The 21,735-nt window shown below is 45.4% G+C and overlaps 1 protein-coding gene across 2 annotated transcripts in view; it reads right to left on the bottom strand.

Moving 5' to 3' along the window:
• Positions 1-9,193, bottom strand: part of GOPC (golgi associated PDZ and coiled-coil motif containing) — a 594,673-nt gene extending 585,480 nt beyond the window's left edge. The window contains exon 1 of one of the 2 annotated variants that reach the window (XM_069606625.1): positions 8,800-9,193. In XM_069606625.1, the coding sequence (XP_069462726.1) occupies positions 8,800-9,066 (267 nt within the window). In that variant the 5' untranslated portion in view covers positions 9,067-9,193. The remainder of the gene's footprint in view (positions 1-8,799) is intronic. The other variant, XM_069606626.1, reaches the window with a different exon arrangement.
• Positions 9,194-21,735: the final 12,542 nt, after the last annotated feature.

The following is a 21,735-nucleotide window of genomic DNA, read 5'->3' as shown; positions in this document are numbered from 1 at the left end:
ATGAGGCAAGGCTCTACCAGACTTTGTACACCCACTCATTTTGTCTTTATGCTACCTTGCACATCTCATTTAGCCCCCCATACCATGAGGTGAGCCTCTACCAGACTGTGTACACCCACCCCCTGATTTTGTCCCTATGTTTTGTTTGTACATCTGATGTAGCCCCTGTACCATGAGGTGAGGCTTCACCAGTTTGTGTATCTACACTGTAACTCATTCGTTTTTACTGGACTTCTGAACTGATAAATGCACTTTTCTGTAACTAGTGCCTAGATGCCTGTGGGTTTTGTGCGCTGTAAATAAAATTAGAATTAAATTAAAATAAATAAACGTAGCATGGGACCCGCTGTTAGACAGGAGTACGACAGCAAATGTCATTCACAGGGGCCCTTTGCAAAACCTCTGAGCATGTATGACCCGATTAGCCATGGTAGACTCTTCGAAAGAAATTCAAAAGGGAACTAGAGGATACATGTTCTGTTCTCATGTTCATCGGTCATGTTCCCAGATCGATTATATATGGGTGTCAGCTACTTTATTGGGGCAAGAATGTAACAGGACCTAGGGCTTATTAAATTATCAGATCACGGTCCCATATTGATAGACATACAGCAGGAACGTGGTCGGACTGGGCTCTGGAGTTGGACATTTCCGAATCATTTAGAAGGCGACCCGGTCATAAGTAGCGAGATACAGGGTAAAATTGAGGAGTGCTTTTAAATAAATAAGACTCTGGGAATGCAGGAACAGGCTGTGTGGGACGCTTTAAGGCGACAATGAGGGGTGAGCTAATTGCAAGGAAGGTCCTACCAGAAGAGCAACTCACCTGCAATGCAATTGAAGGGGGTAATGAGTAGAATGGAAACAGATAGGGTTGGGGGGTGACCCTGACGAGTGAATACAAGCATATTAAGGGACAACTGGCACAGTACAGACTAGGCAGGCTGAGAAGTCCTTATTTTTGAAACAGCAGTATTATATTAAGTCAAATAAAGCGAATGAATCTTAGCGCGGCAAGTTAGGAAGGAGGAGGAAGCAAGGGCCATTCTTCGTATTAAAAACGGGACCGGGAACCAGTTCATCGTCGGAAGAGATAATGCAGGTTTTCACGGAGTATTGCTGCACGTTATATACTACTGATTCGCCAGACGAAGGAGCTCAGAAGGCATACCTGAAGCATTGCCACCTAAACAATAGACTCAAAAGGTAAGGGAGGGGCTGGAAGGGGAAATTACTCCAGAGGAAGTACGTGCAACTTTCAAGTCTTAACCAATTAATAAAGCCCCTAGACGGGTTGGTTTTACGGCACGGTTTTATAAAACATACACAAACATATTAACCCTGTTAATGACTTCTCTTTATAACTCTTATTATCTTGCGATGTATCACTCAGACCATGGAAGAGGAAAAAGGTAGTGTTATTTCCCAAGCCTAATAAAGATGGAACACATTGTGGGTCATATCAACCCATAGCTCTCATCAATATTAATGTGAAAATATTTACTAAAATATTAGCAGCAAGAATGGAAAAACGAATACCCAAGCTCATCCACCTGGATCAGTCAGGTTTTGTCAAGGGAAGGCAAACTTTGACAATACAAGGAGGGTGTGTCACCTGATTGAGAAGGTAAACAAATTAGGGCTGGCCGAGGGGATATTAACGTTAGACGCAGAAAAAGCATTTGTCAGAGTGGAATCGTCCTTTTTGTTTCGTACTATAGGGGCAATGGGGTTTCGACCAGGATTTTTACGCATGGTCATGGCAAACTATCGGTCACTGGCTTTGCGGTTGGTCATCATTGGTTAGGTTTCACATGGAATTAATGTGTCCTCGGGGTACAAAACATCAATGCCCATTGTCCCAGGTTTTGCATGCGATAAATTTGGAGCTGTTTTTATCCAAGATCCGGGGCGACAAGAATATTAGAGGTATACAATTTGGAGGAATGGAACATAAAGTGATGGTGTTTGCCTATGATTTGCTTATTGCGGCAACAGAATTAGCTAGTTCACTGTCAGGGCTAACTAAAGAACTAAAATAATTTGGTGAAGCGGTAGGATTGACAATTAAAACCCATAAATCTGAAATTATGGTTTTACAGGAGGGAGCTGTGTCAACGGAACAGTCTTTAGATAGGGGCCAGTATCTGATGTCAGACAGATAAAGGGCCAAGATATTTGGGAGTGAAGATAAACAATTAATTGGAATTTATGTATCAGGCTAATTATCCCCCACTGTTAGACTCAATCAAAAGTGGCTTGAGGAGTGTTACCCTCTATCAATTTCATGGATAGGTAAGATTAATGTTGTTAAAATTTCAGTGCTCCTAAGGGTATTATATAACTTCCAAACTTTACCATTAGTAGTCCCTCTGACATTTCTTAAGAATCTAAATAGGATGGTAGGATTTTTCATATGGAAAGAAAAATAAAAACAAGGGTGGTTTGGAAATCATTGACGGTGCACATAACGAGTGGTGGGATGCGGCCTCCAAATTTCAAAACGTATTATCAAGCAGCCCAGTTGTGGATAATACAGGAGTGGCTTGTGGGAAATCAAGAGAAAATGTGGCTACGGATGGTTAGAGCGGTAGTCAATAAGCATCTAGAAGAAGTACTATGGTGTCAGAAGGTTGATAGACCCGCTAACATGTATAGGAGCGAAGTCACAGCTTTGATACGGCGGGTGGGTACAGCTGCGTTCCCTATGCCCCCATTTCGTAATCCTCAGTTTACACCAGGGGGAGAGCAGGGACCCTTTAAGTGATGGGAAGAGGATGGCTGTCAGAAGATGGGCGATATGGTGGAGGCCCAGGAGATTAAGACATTCCAACACTGCAAACAGGTATTTGCTATACCCGAAAAGGAACGCTTTAGATATTCTCAATTGAGAAAAAGTATCTGACTACAAATTCAGGTGACCGCCATATGGTCGGAGCATGATATAGGCTGTTTATGGAATCCCCAACCCATTTGCACTGAGGGTATATGAAACAACGAGAACAATTCTTAAGCAACCCTATATCGGAGGAGCAATGGCAGGAGGTGTGGCAGGGGATTCCAAACCTCAAGAGAGCACTTCAGATCCAAGAGATGTGGATCAAGGAAATGGTGCAATGGCATCTAACACCTGAGAAGTTATACATTCTACCCAAAAGTGTCTGGGAGTTGGCGGGGTTGTAAAGATAGTGGGACATGCGGGTACATATGATGGGACTGTCCAATTTTGAAACCATTTTGGAATAGCGTTAACAGGGCAATGAACGTTATATTTGGGCCTCAAATACGTAGACACTTTGGGGAGGCAATGTTGGGCTTGGGCATGTATTGGACACTTATCGAAGCCTCAAAGAAAGGCATATATGGTTCTCAGTGTGTCAGCTTTGTTGCTTATCGCCCAGAAATGGAAACAAATGTTGGCCCCTACAGAATATGAATGGCTAGCAAAGATTTGGCACTATGTTTCATTAGAGTGGGTGATTTATGTGTTTCAAGGAGATTAGAGGAAGTTTAAGGAAGACTGGGACTTGGCATTGGATTTCCTCCACAAGGATTATCGAGTGAACTGGTGTCCGCAAAGAATCCGTTCATTAGAATTTGTTTTTGAGGATTGGTCTCGGTATATTATGGAGCAGTGATTTGACAAAATTATAAGATGCACAGCTGTATGGGGTGTGGGGGGAGGGGTATTTTTATGTTATGATAAAAACAAATGCTAATATAAAAACAATTAAAAGAATAAAAATAAAGCTGTTAAAAAGGGAGCTACAAGGGCAAACGAGCATCAGGAAGGAAATCTGCCAAATTGTATTGTCATCTGTTCCTTTAAGTAGAGTGTTTAGCCGAAGAGTTGCCGACCTTATCCCACATTCACATTTCAAGATGTTGGCAAAATGATCCATTAATACCTCCGATCCTCACTAGCATGCGCACATTAAATTACGCCGTCTTGCCCTAATTTTTCAGAGTGAAGGGTAACCCTGTCAACAAACAAGAGAATGCTGAGGCTCAAATGAGCAACGGCTCGTTGGACGATACAATTACTTGTTAACCAAATAGAACTTCATTTGTTTCGCTAATTGCGGGACACTTGGAAGAGCCATGCTACAAAAATGTTCAGCCTTCTCAAATACCACTCCCCTAACTCCCAAAAAGCTCAAAACACTACAAGATTAGTCAATCCTCCTACCCTGTAAAACAGACACCAGATCATAGCTCGGCAAAGAATCAAATGCCTATTGGTTTACATAGCCTCCGACTGCATCAATGGCAACACATCTGTGCTACTACTGGAACAAAGTTAGGCCATAATCGGTGCTGGGAAATCCTTTCCGATTCGCGCTGCCCAGCAGTGGAACAACCTTCCAGCTTTGCTGAGAGCAGAGCCAAATCTGCTTATCTTCAGAAAAAAACTGAAGACGCATCTCTTTAAATAATGTTCCACCCCTTAGCTGTTCTTCTACCCATGGCCTAACATGAATCTGTCTCTCTGCGCCCTGATGCATGCGGGCTTTCGACGCATTACAAATAAACAAATTAAATCAATCACAAAAGATCCCTTTTGAAATGGAGCCAGGTGGCATTGCCGAAGGAGGGCGGAGGCAGCTGAGCAGTAGGTATTGTGGCAGAAAATTCATTGGTGAGAGAATAAGATAAGCCAAGCTGCTACCCTTCTACCTGCCATCAGCAACATAAGCGGGCCATGCATTGATGATTATGAATGATAAATATTTGACAATCATCAGGGTGAGAGTGGGAGAACAAGAAGGGGAATAAAAAAAAAAGCAGCCTGCCTCTGAGAATCGCAATTTGTGAACTTCTAAGTAAAACTTTTTGTAGAGTACCCAGATAGCAAAGTTTGTCTTGTTTAAGGTTCTTTGAATTGACAATGAAAGGCAAACTAGTCAAAGTGATGAAAGTAAACACAATCTTATTTATTTGACCAGGTGTAAATTCCAGACCTCTCAAAGTCTACAATTGTCATGTGGTATAGAGCAAAGACAATCACTGCCCCTGGTTTTGACCATGTAAAATTCCTAAGAAATATGTGGTCCAGTTGGACCAGGAACATATAGAAAGTAAAACAACTACTGAGTATACTACTCCGCAAGATAAAAAAATAAAACGGAACTGATTTAGATAATCTGACAAACTGCATTATTCAGAGTGAAAAAATATACACAATTGTCAGCGATAATGATGGTTCTGATTTTGACAATACCAAAGTACATGCTACAAGGGAAGAGCCTGCAATTAATTTGATGCGCTCAGTTGCATTTAAAAAACACTTGATTTTGCAGTCCACTTTAGTCGCTGCTATTAAGAGAAATTAAACAATTGACAAATCAAATCATAGAGTTCTAACGAGTTAAAAGAGATTTAGATGTGTAACATTCAAAGATCAACACATTATATAGTGGACCAATTGATTAAAAAATAAGCCATTTGTTTTCTATTAGTGTTTCAGCAAAAGCAAGAGTTGGGTAGTTCATAGAATGGGGTTCGGATGGATTTAAGGCCCATGAATGTAATGTCCATTGGATTGGTTTCATGATTTTTTTAATGACAGCACAAAGGCAATAGCTGATGTTTGGTTTGTGTGGCCTCCTTCTTCTGTGTTCCAATATATGATCTCTAACTTTGCGCATTGAGCTTCCTTGAGACCTTCTGTCTGTTTGTTTGGTACAAAGGGAGCTTTTGTTGGACAATATATGGAAAATGGTGCATTTTAACAACACTGAGCAAGAAACATTGGACTAAAATATCACCTGAACAGTGTGTTCTGTTTTCAAAGATGTCACGGAACAACAAGTTCCCCCCCCCAACTCTTAGTTTAATGAGGAGGACCCCTTCACCATACCGTTCATCAACTCCCATTTCCTGCTAGCTTCCCTTTCAGCTTTTTTGCTTAAAGTAAGGGGCAGGGGATTGATAACGATAACTAAATACATTTTTATTAGCATTTCTTTTTTTATAAACTAAATCAGAATTTCAAGAGCACTGAAAACATAGTTCTGCACACTTCCCCAAATGATCAAACAGGCCAGCAAAAAGCACCGATCCTCCTACTTGGCCAGCCCTTTGGGCACTGCCTATAGGCGAGTCCAAATATGTATACATATTAACTGAAAACAAGAAAATGCTCCCTATATCAACACTGGCAAATCCTTCATAGGTCAGAGAATCTGAAACAACACACAAAGAATTGTCACAAAAACTAAACTATCAGCTTCCTCCTCAGCAAGGTACCTTAAATGCTTTCTTACACGTGCGATTAGTGTTTCCAAGTACTTTGGTCAACAAAGGACAAAATGTGTTGCTTTGTTTTCCAGTAAAAGTACAGCGCAAAATCAAGATATAATAGGGCAGTTTTTGTAGAAAATCAATATCTGCTCCCAAAAGCTACAACCTCAAAAGTTACAAAAAGAGTAACTGGTTTATAAACATTACAAACAGAAACAAGCACTGGCAATGCCAAGAGTTTCGGCTTTTGTTTAGGCACGGAAAAGGCACTTGCCAGGCACTGCCGTAGTGGTATTAACTGTCCACTAATGGTAGCAGGTGCACAATGGAGCGAGTACCTGGGCATCTAATAGCAGTGCCTGGCAAATGCCTAATACGCAAGCCAAAACGGTTGGCTAAGCCAAAACTTGTTTTAACGGGACTTCAGTGAAGGACACGCATCATGCTTATAAATCCGAGTGGATGAAGGCAGACTTCGTTAAGAAATTTTTATTACACCAGTAGCAGGTTTACAACTCCAATTAAGTCATTAACACTCAGAAGACTGCTTTCAAAAAACACTGGCATGCACTCCGAGTGGAAAGTTGAATGGTAGAACTTGATAAAAGAGCTCAAAGAGTTCCCATGAGAAGGTGTTTTGCGTGGGCAGGGGCAGGAACTGGGTGGAAACGGTCATAGGGATTAGCATGGCTATTGGCAATCAATGGGTGGGCAAATAACCAAACACCTACAAGCTGTGTGTCCCTCCTTATAGGCCATTTCTCCCTATCTGTACTGTAATGCAATAGTTTCTGCTTATAGATGTTGCAAGCAACACCTCAAGACAAAAATAAAAAAGAAATAAGCACACATTCTATAAGTTGATTACTGGTGTGAGAAAACAAGATAACATTCGCCAGGCAACGTCTAGTTTTGGCAGCGGGGGGCAGTAAGCGTTGAAACCACAGCCATGTTGTATTAAGAGCTTTAAATTAACACAGACTGTTTGAAGAACAATTGTGTTTGGCAAACAACCCAAGTATAAGCATTCTTAGCGTAGTGGGCCTCAGATTTCTAAAAGGCATGAATTAAATAGGCAAGAAACTGTATTTTTCTTGAAACATGAATGTAATCCTCTAAACGAATGCTTGTAAATCTAGGTAACATCCCATCTGCTCTCTATCCCAAGATACTCCAGATGATGCACCCCTAACTGGCACAACCTACGCCCCCTACATACTCAGCTTTTAGTGCCAGCCCATCTGCTAATCACCCTCAACTCACAGCCATCCTTTTCGGATCAAAGCACTCCTGTAAATACAAGTATTCTGGGCCCCCCATCACCACCCTCTCACTGCAACCCTCTTGCACTCAATCTGTCCTTTTTATACTCACGACTATCCTATACACTCACACCATGGCATTTCCTAACACACTTCTAATTCACACGGAAGCACTTAGAATTACATTATCAATTCAAACCCATCCATTCGCTATTCACAACCAATCTTTGCACACCACATCTCCAAACAACTGGCAACTCACCCATCTACGCAAACCAGTGATCCCTACTCTCGATACATACACAGCCCTGCTTCTACAAATCATTCTCATCTCATGTCAACATCCCCCACTCCAGCCTGTGCATTATGCCCTTCACCTTTAGTCTGTGGCCGCTCACCACACTTTGTGGCCATGCCCCCTCCTTCTCAAATTGACTCTTAATTAACTTTCACGTTCGGATGTTGGGCTCTAACAAATCACCTCTGTCTTGTGACCTACCCATTCACTTCAAGTTTTTGAATTTGACAATATCTACACCCTTGTATGTCTAGCTGGTGATGGTAAACTACCTCTCAGATTGGGGTTCCCTTATTTCACATCCAGTTTGCAATTCGTGTTATCTTACTACCAGTGAAATTTGTATGGGCTCCACACTGTGGCAGATCTGAGACACAGGGCGACAAGCTAGCTTAGAGGGAACGCAAGAAACCACTGCTGTTGTTGATGCGTGTAGACCAGAAGTACCCCGAGGTCTGCAATCAGGTGTTTTCATACGTGTTATTTGTCAGAAGCAAAGTGGCATTCTGCCTTTGGATGCACTGGCCATGGGTGAAAAAACATGGATAGCAGTGTAGTATTCTGTTGTGTTATTAAGTCTGATGGGAGGGAACTTTATGCAGTGTGTGGGGTTGCAAAATCGGTCTGCGTACAGTGCCTTTGATCATAGGAATTGAGTATGTTAGTGCGTCACTATAGCAAGTGTCGTTTTAGCCCCCAATATACCTCAAGCTTTGCTACCTCCCACCCAGTTTCCATGGCTCTTGTTTGGTTTGTGGTTGATCAGTCCCACCCACCCCACACTTAGTTTATATTCTCTAAATCCGCAGCTTCTGGTCAATTTCCCACTTCCATCTCTGCGCATCACAGTTTCTCCCCATACTCCTCACCTCCGGCATCGAGTTGATACCGCCCCCAAACAACGTGTTTTATCTCTGCACTCCCACTCACTTTAGAAGCGTCCCAGCATGTTTCACTCCCAAGATTATGGCTTCTCCCCAGTGCAGTGCCTCTTACCTCCAACTTGTGGTTGATCTGGAAGACCGTCTGTGCCTTGTGACAAAGTTGTGCGAAGCAGGAGCTAAGGCTGGTCATCTTCTGCCGTCCCTCGTACGTGATGTCCGCTTGGTCTGGGTCGATTTCGCCCAGCAGCAAATCCACATCCACGAAGGCCTTGTCGAACTCCTTCTCTAACACCTCAAGCCAGCGGAACATGGACACGCCGGGGGCGGCAGTGGCCCCGGAGGTACAGGCTGAGCCCGCCGAACACAGAGGTCCCGACATGGCTGGTATGGAGGTGAGCTGTGGGCGAGGACTCTGCTCCGGTCAGACCTGTCTATCCTCCTAGTAGATCTTCCTCGGGCATTCGCACGATCTGCAAGCCGCTACTACTGCCTGCCACAACTGACAGCGAGCACTTGGGGCGCATAGCAGAACACCGCACAGCCGATGGGTCCGTGAGCAGAGACAAAGAAAGAGGACGGAATTAGATGTTGTGAAGTAGAAGCGGAACTGGCCTGCAATAACAAGTGACACACACAAGAGCGACAATAGACAGGCAAACTAGCGATGTGGGCACGTGAGATGCTAATATTCGTGACCATACAAGAGGGGGATTTTTGGTTAAAAGGGAAGGATGTAGTTCACTGTATTTTTATTGTGGCTAAAGGGTACTGTTATGTACGCATGCACTGGCAGGGAGAGATATAACAGGTAACTTGGTTGCATACTTTTTTGCCATAGGTGAGTTTGTGAACTAAAGTAACACTTTGGTTTCTGTTTCCTTCTTGCACTCATCCAGCCTGAATTCTATGGCAACATCAGAGGCTCAAAAAATTCAGCTCTCACTTTTTTAGTTCACAATATTTGTATTGAATTTAAAATAAGTGACAAAAGCATGAGGATGTGTCCATGAGTAAAAAAAACAACAAAGTACTACAGCTGGACTTAAGTTGGACTGTGCAGTAGAAATTATTAGAGCAAAGTACTAACATTACTAAAGGATATGCAGAATGTGTTAAAACAGGCATAGCAATTGAGATAAGACATTGGGCCTCATTACAAGGTTGCCCGTCCGGAAACAATGGTGCTTGTAAACTTGCCGGTACCGTTGTTTCCGGACGTCAAACTACGAGTTCTACGAGCGGGTGCCTTTCAGCCTGCCAGGTCTGACCTGGCGGGCGGAATGGCACCCGCTCGCAGACCTTGGCGGATGCACCAGCACCATTTATGAATGGGATGGGAAGGGGGAGTAATATTTTCCGGTGCCCGGCAATGGGCAATTACCGGGACCCTGGGGCGGTAAGTCCCCATTGCCGGGCACCAGAAAAAAAACTGGCACGGCTACCACCGGACTCATAATGAGGCCCATTATTTCTTCCTGGTGTTTGTTGTATTGTACACTACTAAAGTGCATAGCTCTCAACTCACACGCTTTTGGCTGGTGTCACCCACCTTATAAAGAGCTGAGTCACCCGCCAAGCCTCCTACACACCCATTCATTTCAATGGGCTCTCACCTGCCAAAAACAAAATCGGGTGTTTTCACCCGCCTTTGCGACACAAATGGTTGAGAGCTATGAAAGTGGCATGTCCATAGCCCTCCACCCTTATCCCCAATATCTGTTATTCAAAATAGTGCAACTACAACATTGCTACAATAATCATAGAGCACTCACTACATAGATGATAGCAATTTCATTTAATAGGTAGCTTTTTATTTGATAGGTAGCCAACGCGCGTTTCTACCTGAGCAAACCAGGTCTTCTTCAGGAATATTCAATACCAATCACATTTCAAAAGTAAAAGACAATACAGAGGACAATTTCATACATTGATTTCACATGCATATAGAATATTCAATACATAACCACGATTTCAAATTGATCAATTCCACATTGGTAATAGTGTCCACATGTAGGTTCAATAGAACCGCATCGTGGAACCAAAGATGGTTTCAAAGTTTGAGGAAAAGAGAAAAATGTACACAATGGAGCTAATATTAGCTTGTATGCTCCCTAAAAAGCATTCTCAAACTTCACAGCACATCAAAATAGTGTGCTGTTCCCCTCATTACAGCGCTAAATTGAAGGAATAGTGCGCTCAAAAATATTATTGCCTTAAAAGATGGGCAATAATCCAAAACATACATTAAACATATTTTTTATTAAAGTTCCTATGTAAACTTTTGAGCAAACGAGGCTCAAAGCGTTTACATGGGAGCATCCATTTTGCCATTTCAGGCAGCCTACTCAACTCATGTTAAACTCTGCCCTGGCGGCACTAAACAAGCAGCAAACCCCCCCACTGGGAGCTTTTGCTTACTGCAGCCAGAGCAGAGCTCAACATGAGCTGAGGAGGCTGCCTTCACTTTCATTTTACGTTTTAGGTGCTCCCCAAGCCCAGGGTAGCACAGAAAATGTAAAATGAAGGTAAAAAGCAAAAGCGTGGCAATTACAAATACAACAATGTTGTATTTGTGATTGCTGTGGTTGCAAAACCACGTAAATCATAAATACAAGAACATTGTATTTCTGACGGCGGCGGCTTTCGCGTGGATTCTCCTGGGCTCCCCCAACCCGGGGAAGCACAGGAGACTCCAAGCGAAAGCCGGCGCAGTCAGAATAACAACGTTGTTCTATTTGTAAATACAGCAGCATTTACAAATACAACAATGTTGTATTTCTCACTGCGCCAGCTTTTGCTTGGAGTCTCCTGGGCTCCCTCAGGGTTGGGGGAGCCGAGGAGACTCCAAGCAAAAGCCACCGTAGTGCGAAACACAGCGGCATTTCGAAACACAACCGTGTTGTGTTTCTGTCTGCAGCGGCTTTCACTTTGAGTCTCGTGGGCTCCCCCAGGGAGCCCAGGAGAGTCAAAGTGAAAGCTGCTGCAGGCAGAAACACTGCGGCATTTGGAAACACAACTGCATTGTGTTTCTGTCTGCAGCAGCTTTTACTTTCATTCTCCTGTGCTCCCACGAGGGAGCCCACGAGACTCAAAGTGAAAGCCGCTGCAGGCAGAAATACAACGTGGTTGTATTTAAAAACGCTGCGGTTTTCTTTCTAAGTTTCTTGGGCTCCTCCAGCTCGGAGGAGCGCGAGAAACTTAGAGAGAAAACTGCAGCGTTTTTAAATACAACATCGTTGTATTTATGTTTGTGGTGGCTTCAGCTTGGAGCCCAGGAGACTCCAAGCTGAAGCCACTGCAAACAGAAGTACAAAGTTTCAAAAGCTGCGGTTTTCTTTCTAAGTTTTCCGGGCTTCTCCAGCCTGGACATCTTAGAAAGAAAACCGCAGCGTTTTTAAATACAACAAAGTTGTATTTATGTTTATGGTGACTTCAGCTTGGAGCCCAGGAGACTCCAAGCTGAAGCCACCCCAAACAGAAATACAAAGTTTTAAAAGCTGCAGTTTTCTTTCTAAGTTTTCCGGGCTTCTCCAGCCTGGACAACTTAGAAAGAAAACTGCAGCGTTTTTTAAATACAACAACGTTGTATTTATGTTTGTGGTGGCTTCAGCTTGGAGCCCAGGAGACTCCAAGTTGAAGCCACTGCAAACAGAAATACAACGTTTTAAAAGCTATGGTTTTCTTTCTAAGTTTTCCGGGCTCCTCCAGCCCGGAAAACTTAGAAAGAAAACCACAGCTTTTATATGTTCAGTGCTTATTTAAAAAAAAGAAATAAGCACTTACCTAGATGCTGTCACACCGTTTCGCCGTTGGCAACTACGGCGTCATTGGTCCCTGTGTGGGGTTCTGTTTCCAGGAGAAATGGGGAAAACAAGAAGAACCTGTGTCAACGGTCTAGTCGTTGCACGTTGCCATCAAGATCACGTGACTGATCATCTGACCCCTATTAAGGAATCCGGAACTCTGTTCCGATGCGTCGCTACTACTATTAGTGGTGCTCCGTAAATTCGCTCGCGAACAGAAACTACCCAAGTCCAACTGCTTTCTCTAATTTCTGTCCTGTATTAACGTTCAGTTGTTTCACTCCTTTACCTTCCCTTTCTTCCAGCAGCCTCGAGAACTCCCTCGCCCCGACTAGCCGAGCCGATCGCTCTGCTCTCTGTATAGGGCAACCCGTCCGCCTAGCGGAAGTAAGTGCATTCCTAGGTTAGAACAGGTTCTCCCTTCTTCCTTCTATTCGAACTTACCATTCTTCCCTTTTCAGTCACATTCCTCTGTGTTGGACTCTCCCCCCGTAAACGGCCGGAGAAGTTACAGTCCCAAGGTTGTCACGTTTCCAGACCCGACGTTAGTATCAGACTCGATACCTGCATTTCATGTACTATCTCCTCAGTCTCCTTTCTCCCACTCACCTGTGCCTCTCATAATATAGATCTCCTGTTCACGCTGCTACCTAAGGAACGAGGGACCCCAAGTTCCACCATTTCCAAAGCAACTGATCATCCTCAGCAAGACGAAGGATTCCTGTCATCCAGGGTTTTTTTCCCCAGAGGGTTTCCCTGGGATTCGTGTTCTCCCCTACCAATTCTTATTATTTGGTACAGGGGGGAGCAGGAGTTTCGGGGGGATCCTTCCGACGACCGTTGCAGCTCCAGATCCATTGACACCCGAACAGGTTAGTGTTTTTCCACTACGGAATTCAATTTGAGATTTCCTAGGCTTCTGGCTGGCATTTCCTAACGGAGTATTTACTCTAGGGGTTACAGATAGCGACGCCAGGTAAAGCTAATCCGGTCGGGAGTCGGTACTATGGAGCAACAAATGCAACAGTTAATGACGGCTATGCAGTCTATGTCGTTAGAATTGCAAGCTATTAAGCAAGACAATGCCCAATTAAGACAAGTGACACGTGCCTTTTCTGAGACCCCCCCAGTTTCATTAAACATGGGCAAGTTCGACGGGGATCCTCATAAACTTAAGGAATTTCTAGATAGTTGCACAGTACAATTTACGTTTAAACCTCGATTCTTTCCAACTGAAAGAGACAAGGTGGGATTTCTCATCTCTCGGGTCCGGCCTTAGCCTGGGCGACTCCTTTGGTTACCTCGGGGAATGCAGTATTGGATTCCTACCCCGCTTTCGTGAATAGCCTGAGATCAATGTTTAGTCGTCAGGAGATATCAGTGTCAATACAAGAGAAACTTCTTGATCTCCGACAAGGTAATAAGGACCTTCTCTGGTACATCACTCAGTTTAAACAGTTGTCCTCAGAACTAGGATAGCCGGATGATGGTCTTCTCACATTGTTCCGCCGAGGTCTTTCTGAGGAACTGAAGGATGAGGTTTCCAAAGTTCCACGTCCCGCCAACCTGGCTGACATGATTACTTTGTCCATGCAAATTGAGTACCGACTTCTTGAAAGAGCACATGAAAGAAAAAAGTCTAAAGGAAGTCAAACTCATTCTGATCTACTGCCCAGTTTTGTTAAGACCCCTTCTGGAGAAGACCCCATGCAGATTGGGTCCATCAAGGGCCCGTTAACTAACACAGAAAGAGAACGACAGAAGACATTGGGCCTCTGTATGTATTGTGGCTCCTCATCGCATATATTGCGTGATTGTCCTACAGTTGCACCACGCAGACCCAAGCCACAGGTGGAGGGAAACGACAAAACCCTGCCGTACAGGGAACCACGGTAGGGGTATCAGATCAGAGTTCCCCACATATTTTTGGGCTGTCTCCGGATTCACCTCTATGCAACCATTCAATGATTGTATTAGCTATTACCTTCAGTCTCCCAGGGAAGATAATACAAAACATTCCTGCTCTGCTCGACTGCGGGGCAGCGGGTAACTTTTTGGATGATCAGTGAGCGGCCACTCATGGCATCGCAAGGACACTTAAGACTTGCTCCACCCCAATCCAGAGTGTGGATGGTAGTCCCTTGGTTTCCGGACCGATTAGAGAACATACCCATCCTGTGTTGTGTCTAATTGCTTCACATAAGGAGAGTCTAACTTTCGATCTGATTAAAGCGGCACACTTCCCGGTTATTTTAGGACTCCCTTGGCTTCGTACCCACAATCCATATATCAATTGGACGGCTGGAACAATTTACTTAGGTTCAGGATATTGGTTAGCCCATTGCATTTCCCAAGAAGCAGTTGGTATACAGATCCCTCCAGAAACCTCTCAGATCCCCATAACTTCTTCTATTAATCAGTTGAATACTGTGCCTGAGTGTCATCAGCCTTTCCACAAAGTCTTTTCGAAGCCCTTATTTCCCTCCTTACCACCGCACCGTCGTGAGGATTGTCACATCACTCTCCTCCCGGAACAACCTCTCCCATTCGGCCGAATGTATGTCCTTTCCCAAAAGGAAAAGAAGGCTCTTAGAGAATATCTCCAGGCAAATCTTCGGAACGGACTCATAACTGAATCTAAATCCCCTGCAGGGGCTTCACTTTTTTTTATCCCGAAGAAGGATTCAGAAGAATTGCGCCCTTGCATCGATTATCGAGGACTAAACAGAATTACTATTCCCGATAAATACCCGATGCCACTGATTAAAGACATCTTGGAAGCAGTTCGAGGGGCAGAAATATACACCAAACTGGATCTTCGGGGGGCTTACCATCTTATTCGCATCGCCCCCGGAGACGAATGGAAGACAGCGTTTCGCACCCCCTTTGGTCACTATCAGTACCAAGTGATGCCCTTTGAGCTAATAAACGCACCAGCTGTGTTCCAAAGATTTATGGATCATTTGTTCTCGGACATCCTTCTTCACTTCGTAATCATTTATTTGGACGACATACTGGTGTTTTCTACCAACAAGAAAGACCATATTCGTCACGTCAATATCGTCCTGGAACGTCTTCAAGCTAATCACCTATATTGCAAGGTCGAGAAATGTGAATTTCATCAAACTCAGATTACTTACCTGGGATTTGTGTTATCAGCCAACGGTATCTCCATGGATCATCGAAAAGTTTCTGCTGTTCTAAACTGGCCCTCTCCCAATTCTGTAAAAGAAGTCCAACGCTTTCTAGGTTTTGCCAACTTCTATCGTAAGTTTATTCCTCGTTACTCCGAGGCTGTTCTACCTATCACTAGATTACTTAAGAAAGGCGTACGTTTCAAGTGAGATGAACCAGCACAACAGGCTTTCCTTAACCTGAAAGAGCTTTTTACTTCAGCATCTATTTTAGTTACTCCTGATCAGAATCGCCCGTTTATTGTTGAGACAGACGCTTCTCATCATGCCCTAGGGGCTGTATTGTTGCAAACTTCAAGATCTGGCGAAGAAAGACCTGTGGCCTATCTCTCGAAGACTTTCACCAGCTCTGAAGAGAATTATTCGGTGCTTGAAAAAGGAGCTTCTGGCCATCAAGAAGGCCTTTGAGGAATGGCGACATCTGTATTTGGGATCTCCTTCTCCCATTGTGGTTCGTACAGACCATCAAAACCTAAAGGTGCTTCAACAGGCCCAAACCACCAACAGTAGGCAAGCAAGATGGGCACACTTTTTTCTCCCCTACAGGATTGAATTCACCTTTATACCAGGGAGTCAGAATCTTCGAGCGGATGCTCTATCCCGTAAGAATCCCCATTCTACAAGATTCTGTTCGGAAAAGATGTTTCCACATGCTCGATTCATATCCAGTGTTGTGGATTTTCTCCAAGCCCTAAAAACCGAAACTACAAATCAACGACAATTGTGCGAAGAACTGGCTAGATCCTACCACCTAACCTGGAACCAAGGTTTATATTTTCATGATGGTCAAGTACTCATTCCCACGTATCCCTTACAAGTAGAAGTGCTTCGGATGTGTCATGACACCCGGGCAGCTGGTCATCGAGGTATTCAAACTACCCTCGAGTTGATTCAAAGACACTTCTGGTGGCCTACGTTGTTATCGGACGTCACAGATTATGTCAATGCTTGCAGCATCTGCATTCAATCCAACACTGTACGGTCCCCTCCTTTCGGTTTAATGGCATGCATGCCCGACCTGTCGACACGGGAGTCCCTCAAGGAGCATGTCTATCCGCCCTCCTGTTCAATCTTTACCTGATCACCCTCCCACCAATAATTCGTTCACACAACATCCTTTGTTACAACTACGCCAACGACACTCAACTAATTCTAAAAATCCCGAACTCGAAACCCGACTCCCGACCCGACCTGGCATCCTGCCTCCTTAACATAGAAATCTGGATGACCCAAAGCCACCTCCTGTTAAACCCCTCCAAAACAGAAATCATGATTTGCGGCAAGCTCGATCTTCTTCCGCACCCACTACCCTGGCCACCCGCCATGGGCAACTCACCGACACCCTCCAACACAGTGAAAAATCTTGGATGCACCCTAGACTCCGACCTAACACTCTCGCGCCAAGTCAACAATGTCTCAAAATCCTGCCACTACCACCTCAAAAATCTTAGGCGCATCCTTCCATATCTCTCATTTCCCAACAGAGTCTCCGCGGTCCAATCAATTGTCATATCAAGACTGGACTACGGAAACTCCCTATACCTCGGAATTCATGCCTACCAACTAAACAAACTCCAAAAAGCACAAAACGCGGGAACAAAATTCTATTCGCGCTCCGTCCAAGAGACCACGTATCCCCAGCCCTTAAGACACTGCACTGGCTTCCAGTAGCCCGTAGGGTAGCTTTCAAAACCTTATGCCTCTCCCATCGAGCACTACATAAAACCGGACCGCAATATCTTCAAGACAAGCTAATACCTTATCACCCCACTCGCACCCTAAGATCAAGCTCAACCGGCCTCCTAGTAATCCCTAAGACAAACTCAACCAGGTTAGGCGGATCATCATTCTCAATGCTAGCCCCAACCCTATGGAACTCGCTCCCACCCCACATCTGCCAAAATGAAGACTTAACGGCCTTCCGCAAACTACTGAAAACCTGGGTCTTCCCCTAATACTAACCAGCAATTTGACCGGAAGCAAGAAATGTACAACTAAATAAAAAAAATAAATAAATAAATAAAATCGAATGTAAACCATAAGACAAACAATACCAAACGAATAGTGTAGATCAAAACAGTGAAGTGGATAATATGAATAAATCATCAGGAAACTAGGAGATCTAGATGGACGCTTTGACCAGACGAAAGTGTTAGAGTGAATGAGGATCTAGAGGGGACGAGCGAAGAGGGCGGATGAACGTCGAGAACGGACGAACATGGAGAGCTGACGAACGTGGAAATCGGATGAGTATGGAGAGCAGATGAGTGTGGAGCGTGGAGAGCGAATGAGCGTGGAGAGCGGATGAGCGTGGAGAGCGGATGAGTGTGGAGAGCAGATGAGTGTGGAGAGCAGATGAGTGTGGAGAGCGGATGAGTGTGGAGAGCGGATGAGTGTGGAGAACAAATGAGTGTGGAGAGCGGATGAGTGTGGATGAATATGAAGAGCGGAGGAGCATGAAGAGTGGAGGAGCGTGGAGAACGACTGAATGTGGAAAAGCACAGAGCAAATGTGGAAAACGACTGAGTGGAGAGCGCAGAAGCGTAAGATACAGTTGAGCCGCGAGAGCGGATGAGTGTGAGAGCGGATGAGTGTGAGAGCGGATGAGTATGAGAGCGGATGAGTGTAGAAAGCGGATGAGTGAGGAGAGCGGATGAGTGTGGAGAGCGGATGAGTGTGAGGAGCGCAGTAGCGTGGAGAACGACTGAATGTAGAAAGCACAGAGCGAGTGTGGAGAACGACTGAGTGAAGAGCGCAGAAGCGTAGGATGCAGTTGAGCCTGGAGAGTGGATGGCGGTGGAGAGCGGATGAGTGTGAGAGCGGGTGAGTGTAGAGAGCAGATGAGTGTGGAAAGCACAGAGCGAGTGTGGAGAACGACTGAGTGAAGAGCGCAGAAGCGTAGGATGCAGTGAGCCTGGAGAGCAGATGACGGTGGAGAGCGGATGAGTGAGAGAGCGGATGAATGTAGAGAGCGGATGAGTGTGGAGAGTGGATGAGTGTAGAGAGCGGATGAGTGTGGAGAGCGGATGAGTGTGGAGAGCGGATGAGTGTGGAGAGCGGATGAGTGTGGAGAGCGGATGAGTGTGGAAAGCGGATGAGTGCGGAGAGCGGATGAGTGTTCCGAAACAAACGAATACGTGGAGCGGACGTAGGAGCGGCGCAGATGAACTGATAGAGCGGACGACTGTGCGAAAAGATGAATGTGTGGTGTCGGGTGAGTGTGTGGAACGGATGTTGTGTGTGGAATGGATGAGCGTTGTGGTGCGGACGAATAGTGTGGAGCGGACGAGTGTGCAGAACGGACGAACGTGTGGAGCGGACGAGTGTGTGGAGCGGACGAAGTGGATGAATGTGTGGCGCGGATGAAAGTTGTGAAACAGATGAATGTGTAGAGGGAACAAATACACAGTGCGGATGAGTGTCTGGAACGGATAGTCACGCAGAACAGACAAGTAATATTATCAGGCCAACGAGTAGTATGTTTTGCCGATGTGTGGGTGGTCCGGGTGATCGAGTATCAAGACTGTACGAGTGTCTAGACGGGACGAGTGTGTACACGGGATGACTGTGTAAACGGGAGGAATGTATAGACGGGTCGAGTGCGTAGATGGGACGAATGTGCAGAGCGGACGAATGTGTGGAGCAGACGACGTTTAACCAGACGAAAGTGTAAGAGTGAACGAGCATGTTGAAAAGACGAGCAAGGAGGGCGGATGAACGCCGAGAACGGATGAGCATGGAGAGCGGATGAGCGTGGAAATCGGATGAGTATGGAGAACGGATGGGTGGGAAGCGTGGAAAGCAGATAAGCGTGGAGAGCGGATGAGTGTGGGGAGCGGATGAGTGTGGAGAGCGGATGAGTGTGGAGAGCGGATGAGGGTGGAGAGCGGATGAGGGTGGAGAGCGGATGAGGGTGGAGAGCGGATGAGTGTGGAGAGCGGAGGAGCATGGAGAACGGAGGAGCGTGGAGAGCGACTGAATGTGGAAAGCACAGAGCAAGTGTGGAGAGCGGATGAGTGTGGAGAGCGGATGAGTGTGGAGAGCGGATGAGTGTTGGGGAGCGGATGAGTGTGGGGAGCGGATGAGTGTGGGAGCGGAGAAATTGGAGGACCGATGAGTGCGGGAAGCGGATGAGTGTGGAGTGCGGATGAATGTGGAGGGCGGATGAGTGTATAGAAAGCGTTTGAGTATACAAAGCGGATGAGTGCGTAGGCAGTCAGGAGTTCATGCGCTGGGTAGACTGCAATGCATGCACAAGAAAGACAGGAGTGCACACTTATGGAACACATGAGAGCATGCGTGAGGCACACTGGAGAAGAATAGGTCAAGCAAGCATGAATGTGTAGTACAATCCCGAATGCCTGAAATGAACAAAATGAATAGAACGGACCTGCCCGCTCGGAACTGTGTGACATACATAATATGGTTTGGAATGCAGTGAACATTTGAAAGAGTACTTATCATAACACACCTCACGCCTACTCTCTCCCTTACATCACCACTCAACTAGAACACAGAGATACTATGACACCATTCGGTATAACTGTTCTCATATCTACATCTCCTGCTCACTCCACAACACTCTAAGTAAACACTGCTGGTTTCACACCCCCCAGCCAGGCGTTCTCCTCAGGCCTAACGCAGCCACACTCGTCCTGGATAAAGCCAGCCAGAGCGAACACATACTCCTGATCTCTCAACCACCACACCTACTGCTAAAAAGCAGCTACCACCTGAATTCCGCACCAGCTGCACACATACCTGGTGCACACACGCACTTTTGACTCTCTCTCCTCTCTCTACTGACCCGAACGGTTCCCGAGGGCGTTCAACCTACCAGCACCTTCAGACCATACCAATGGTATATAAGGCGCTATATAAATGCAAAATAACATAACATAACATAACATACCAGAAAAACCATGGCAATTCATCTCTACTGATTTCATTGTAGACCTTCCTCCTTCGTCGCAATGTACCACTATTATGGTCACCGTGGATTATTTCCCCAAGATGGCGCATTTCACCCCTTTACCTAAACTTCCAGGAACGGCTAAGATGGCTAAGATCTTCATCTCTGAAATATTTGCAAGACATGGTCTTCCAGACAAGATCATTTCCGATAGAGGCCCCCAATACATATCGGGTTTCTGGAAAGGGATATGTCAAGCTTTAAACATTGAAAGAGCTCTGAGTTCAGGATATCACCCCCATACCAACGGGCAGACGGAACGTTTGAACCAGACTTTAGAGTGCTATCTCCGCTGTTTTGGGTCGGCAGCTCAAGACAACTGGGTTGAACTCTTACCCTTTGCAGAGTTCGCCTATAATAATGCCAAGCATGCAGCTCTGAAGACTAGCCCCTTCTACTGCTCATATGGTTATCACCCTTCCTTTCTTCAGTCTCCTTCTGCAACCTCTTCTCAATTCCCAGGGGTGGACAGCTTGATAGCCGATATCCAAGAAGGCCATCGGATGGCTCACGTGGCTTTGCAAGCAGCGCAGGAGCGTGCCAAGAAGAATGCAGATAGACATCAGAGAATTGCACCGATTCTTAATCCCGGGACTAAGGTTTGGTTGGCCTCTCGCTTTTTGCCTAGACACCTGATTCCTTCCAAACTGTCTCTGAGATTTTTTGGTCCCTTTGAAGTCTTGGAACAGGTAGGATCTTTAGCAGTACGGTTATCCTTGCCCCCTTCTTGGTCTCGTATCCATCCTGTTTTTCACGTCTCTCAGATCAGGCTGGATGTACCAGACCATTTCTCCCGGTCCAGCAGTCATCTGCCTCCTCCTATCCTGACTGCATCAGGTCCTGAGTATGAAGTTGCAGATATTTGTGACTCTAGATATCGCCGAGGTCATCTCCAGTTTCTGGTGGATTGGAAGGGGTATTCCCCTTCTGAACGGACTTGGGAACCTGCATCTGGAGTACATGCTCCTCTGTTGGTACGTCGATTCTTTCGACTTCGCCCGGGTAAACTGGGTTCTCCCCCCTTGAGGAGGGGGCATACTGTCACACCATTTCGCCGTTGGCAACTACGGCGTCATTGG

This window comes from Ambystoma mexicanum, chromosome 4p, assembly GCF_040938575.1.
Source record: "Ambystoma mexicanum isolate Mex_15411 chromosome 4p, UKY_AmexF1_1, whole genome shotgun sequence".
In the NCBI taxonomy this organism is placed as follows: domain Eukaryota; kingdom Metazoa; phylum Chordata; class Amphibia; order Caudata; family Ambystomatidae; genus Ambystoma; species Ambystoma mexicanum.
The sequence above is the reverse complement of the archived record's forward strand: the minus strand, read 5'-3'. Positions and strand labels throughout refer to the sequence as shown.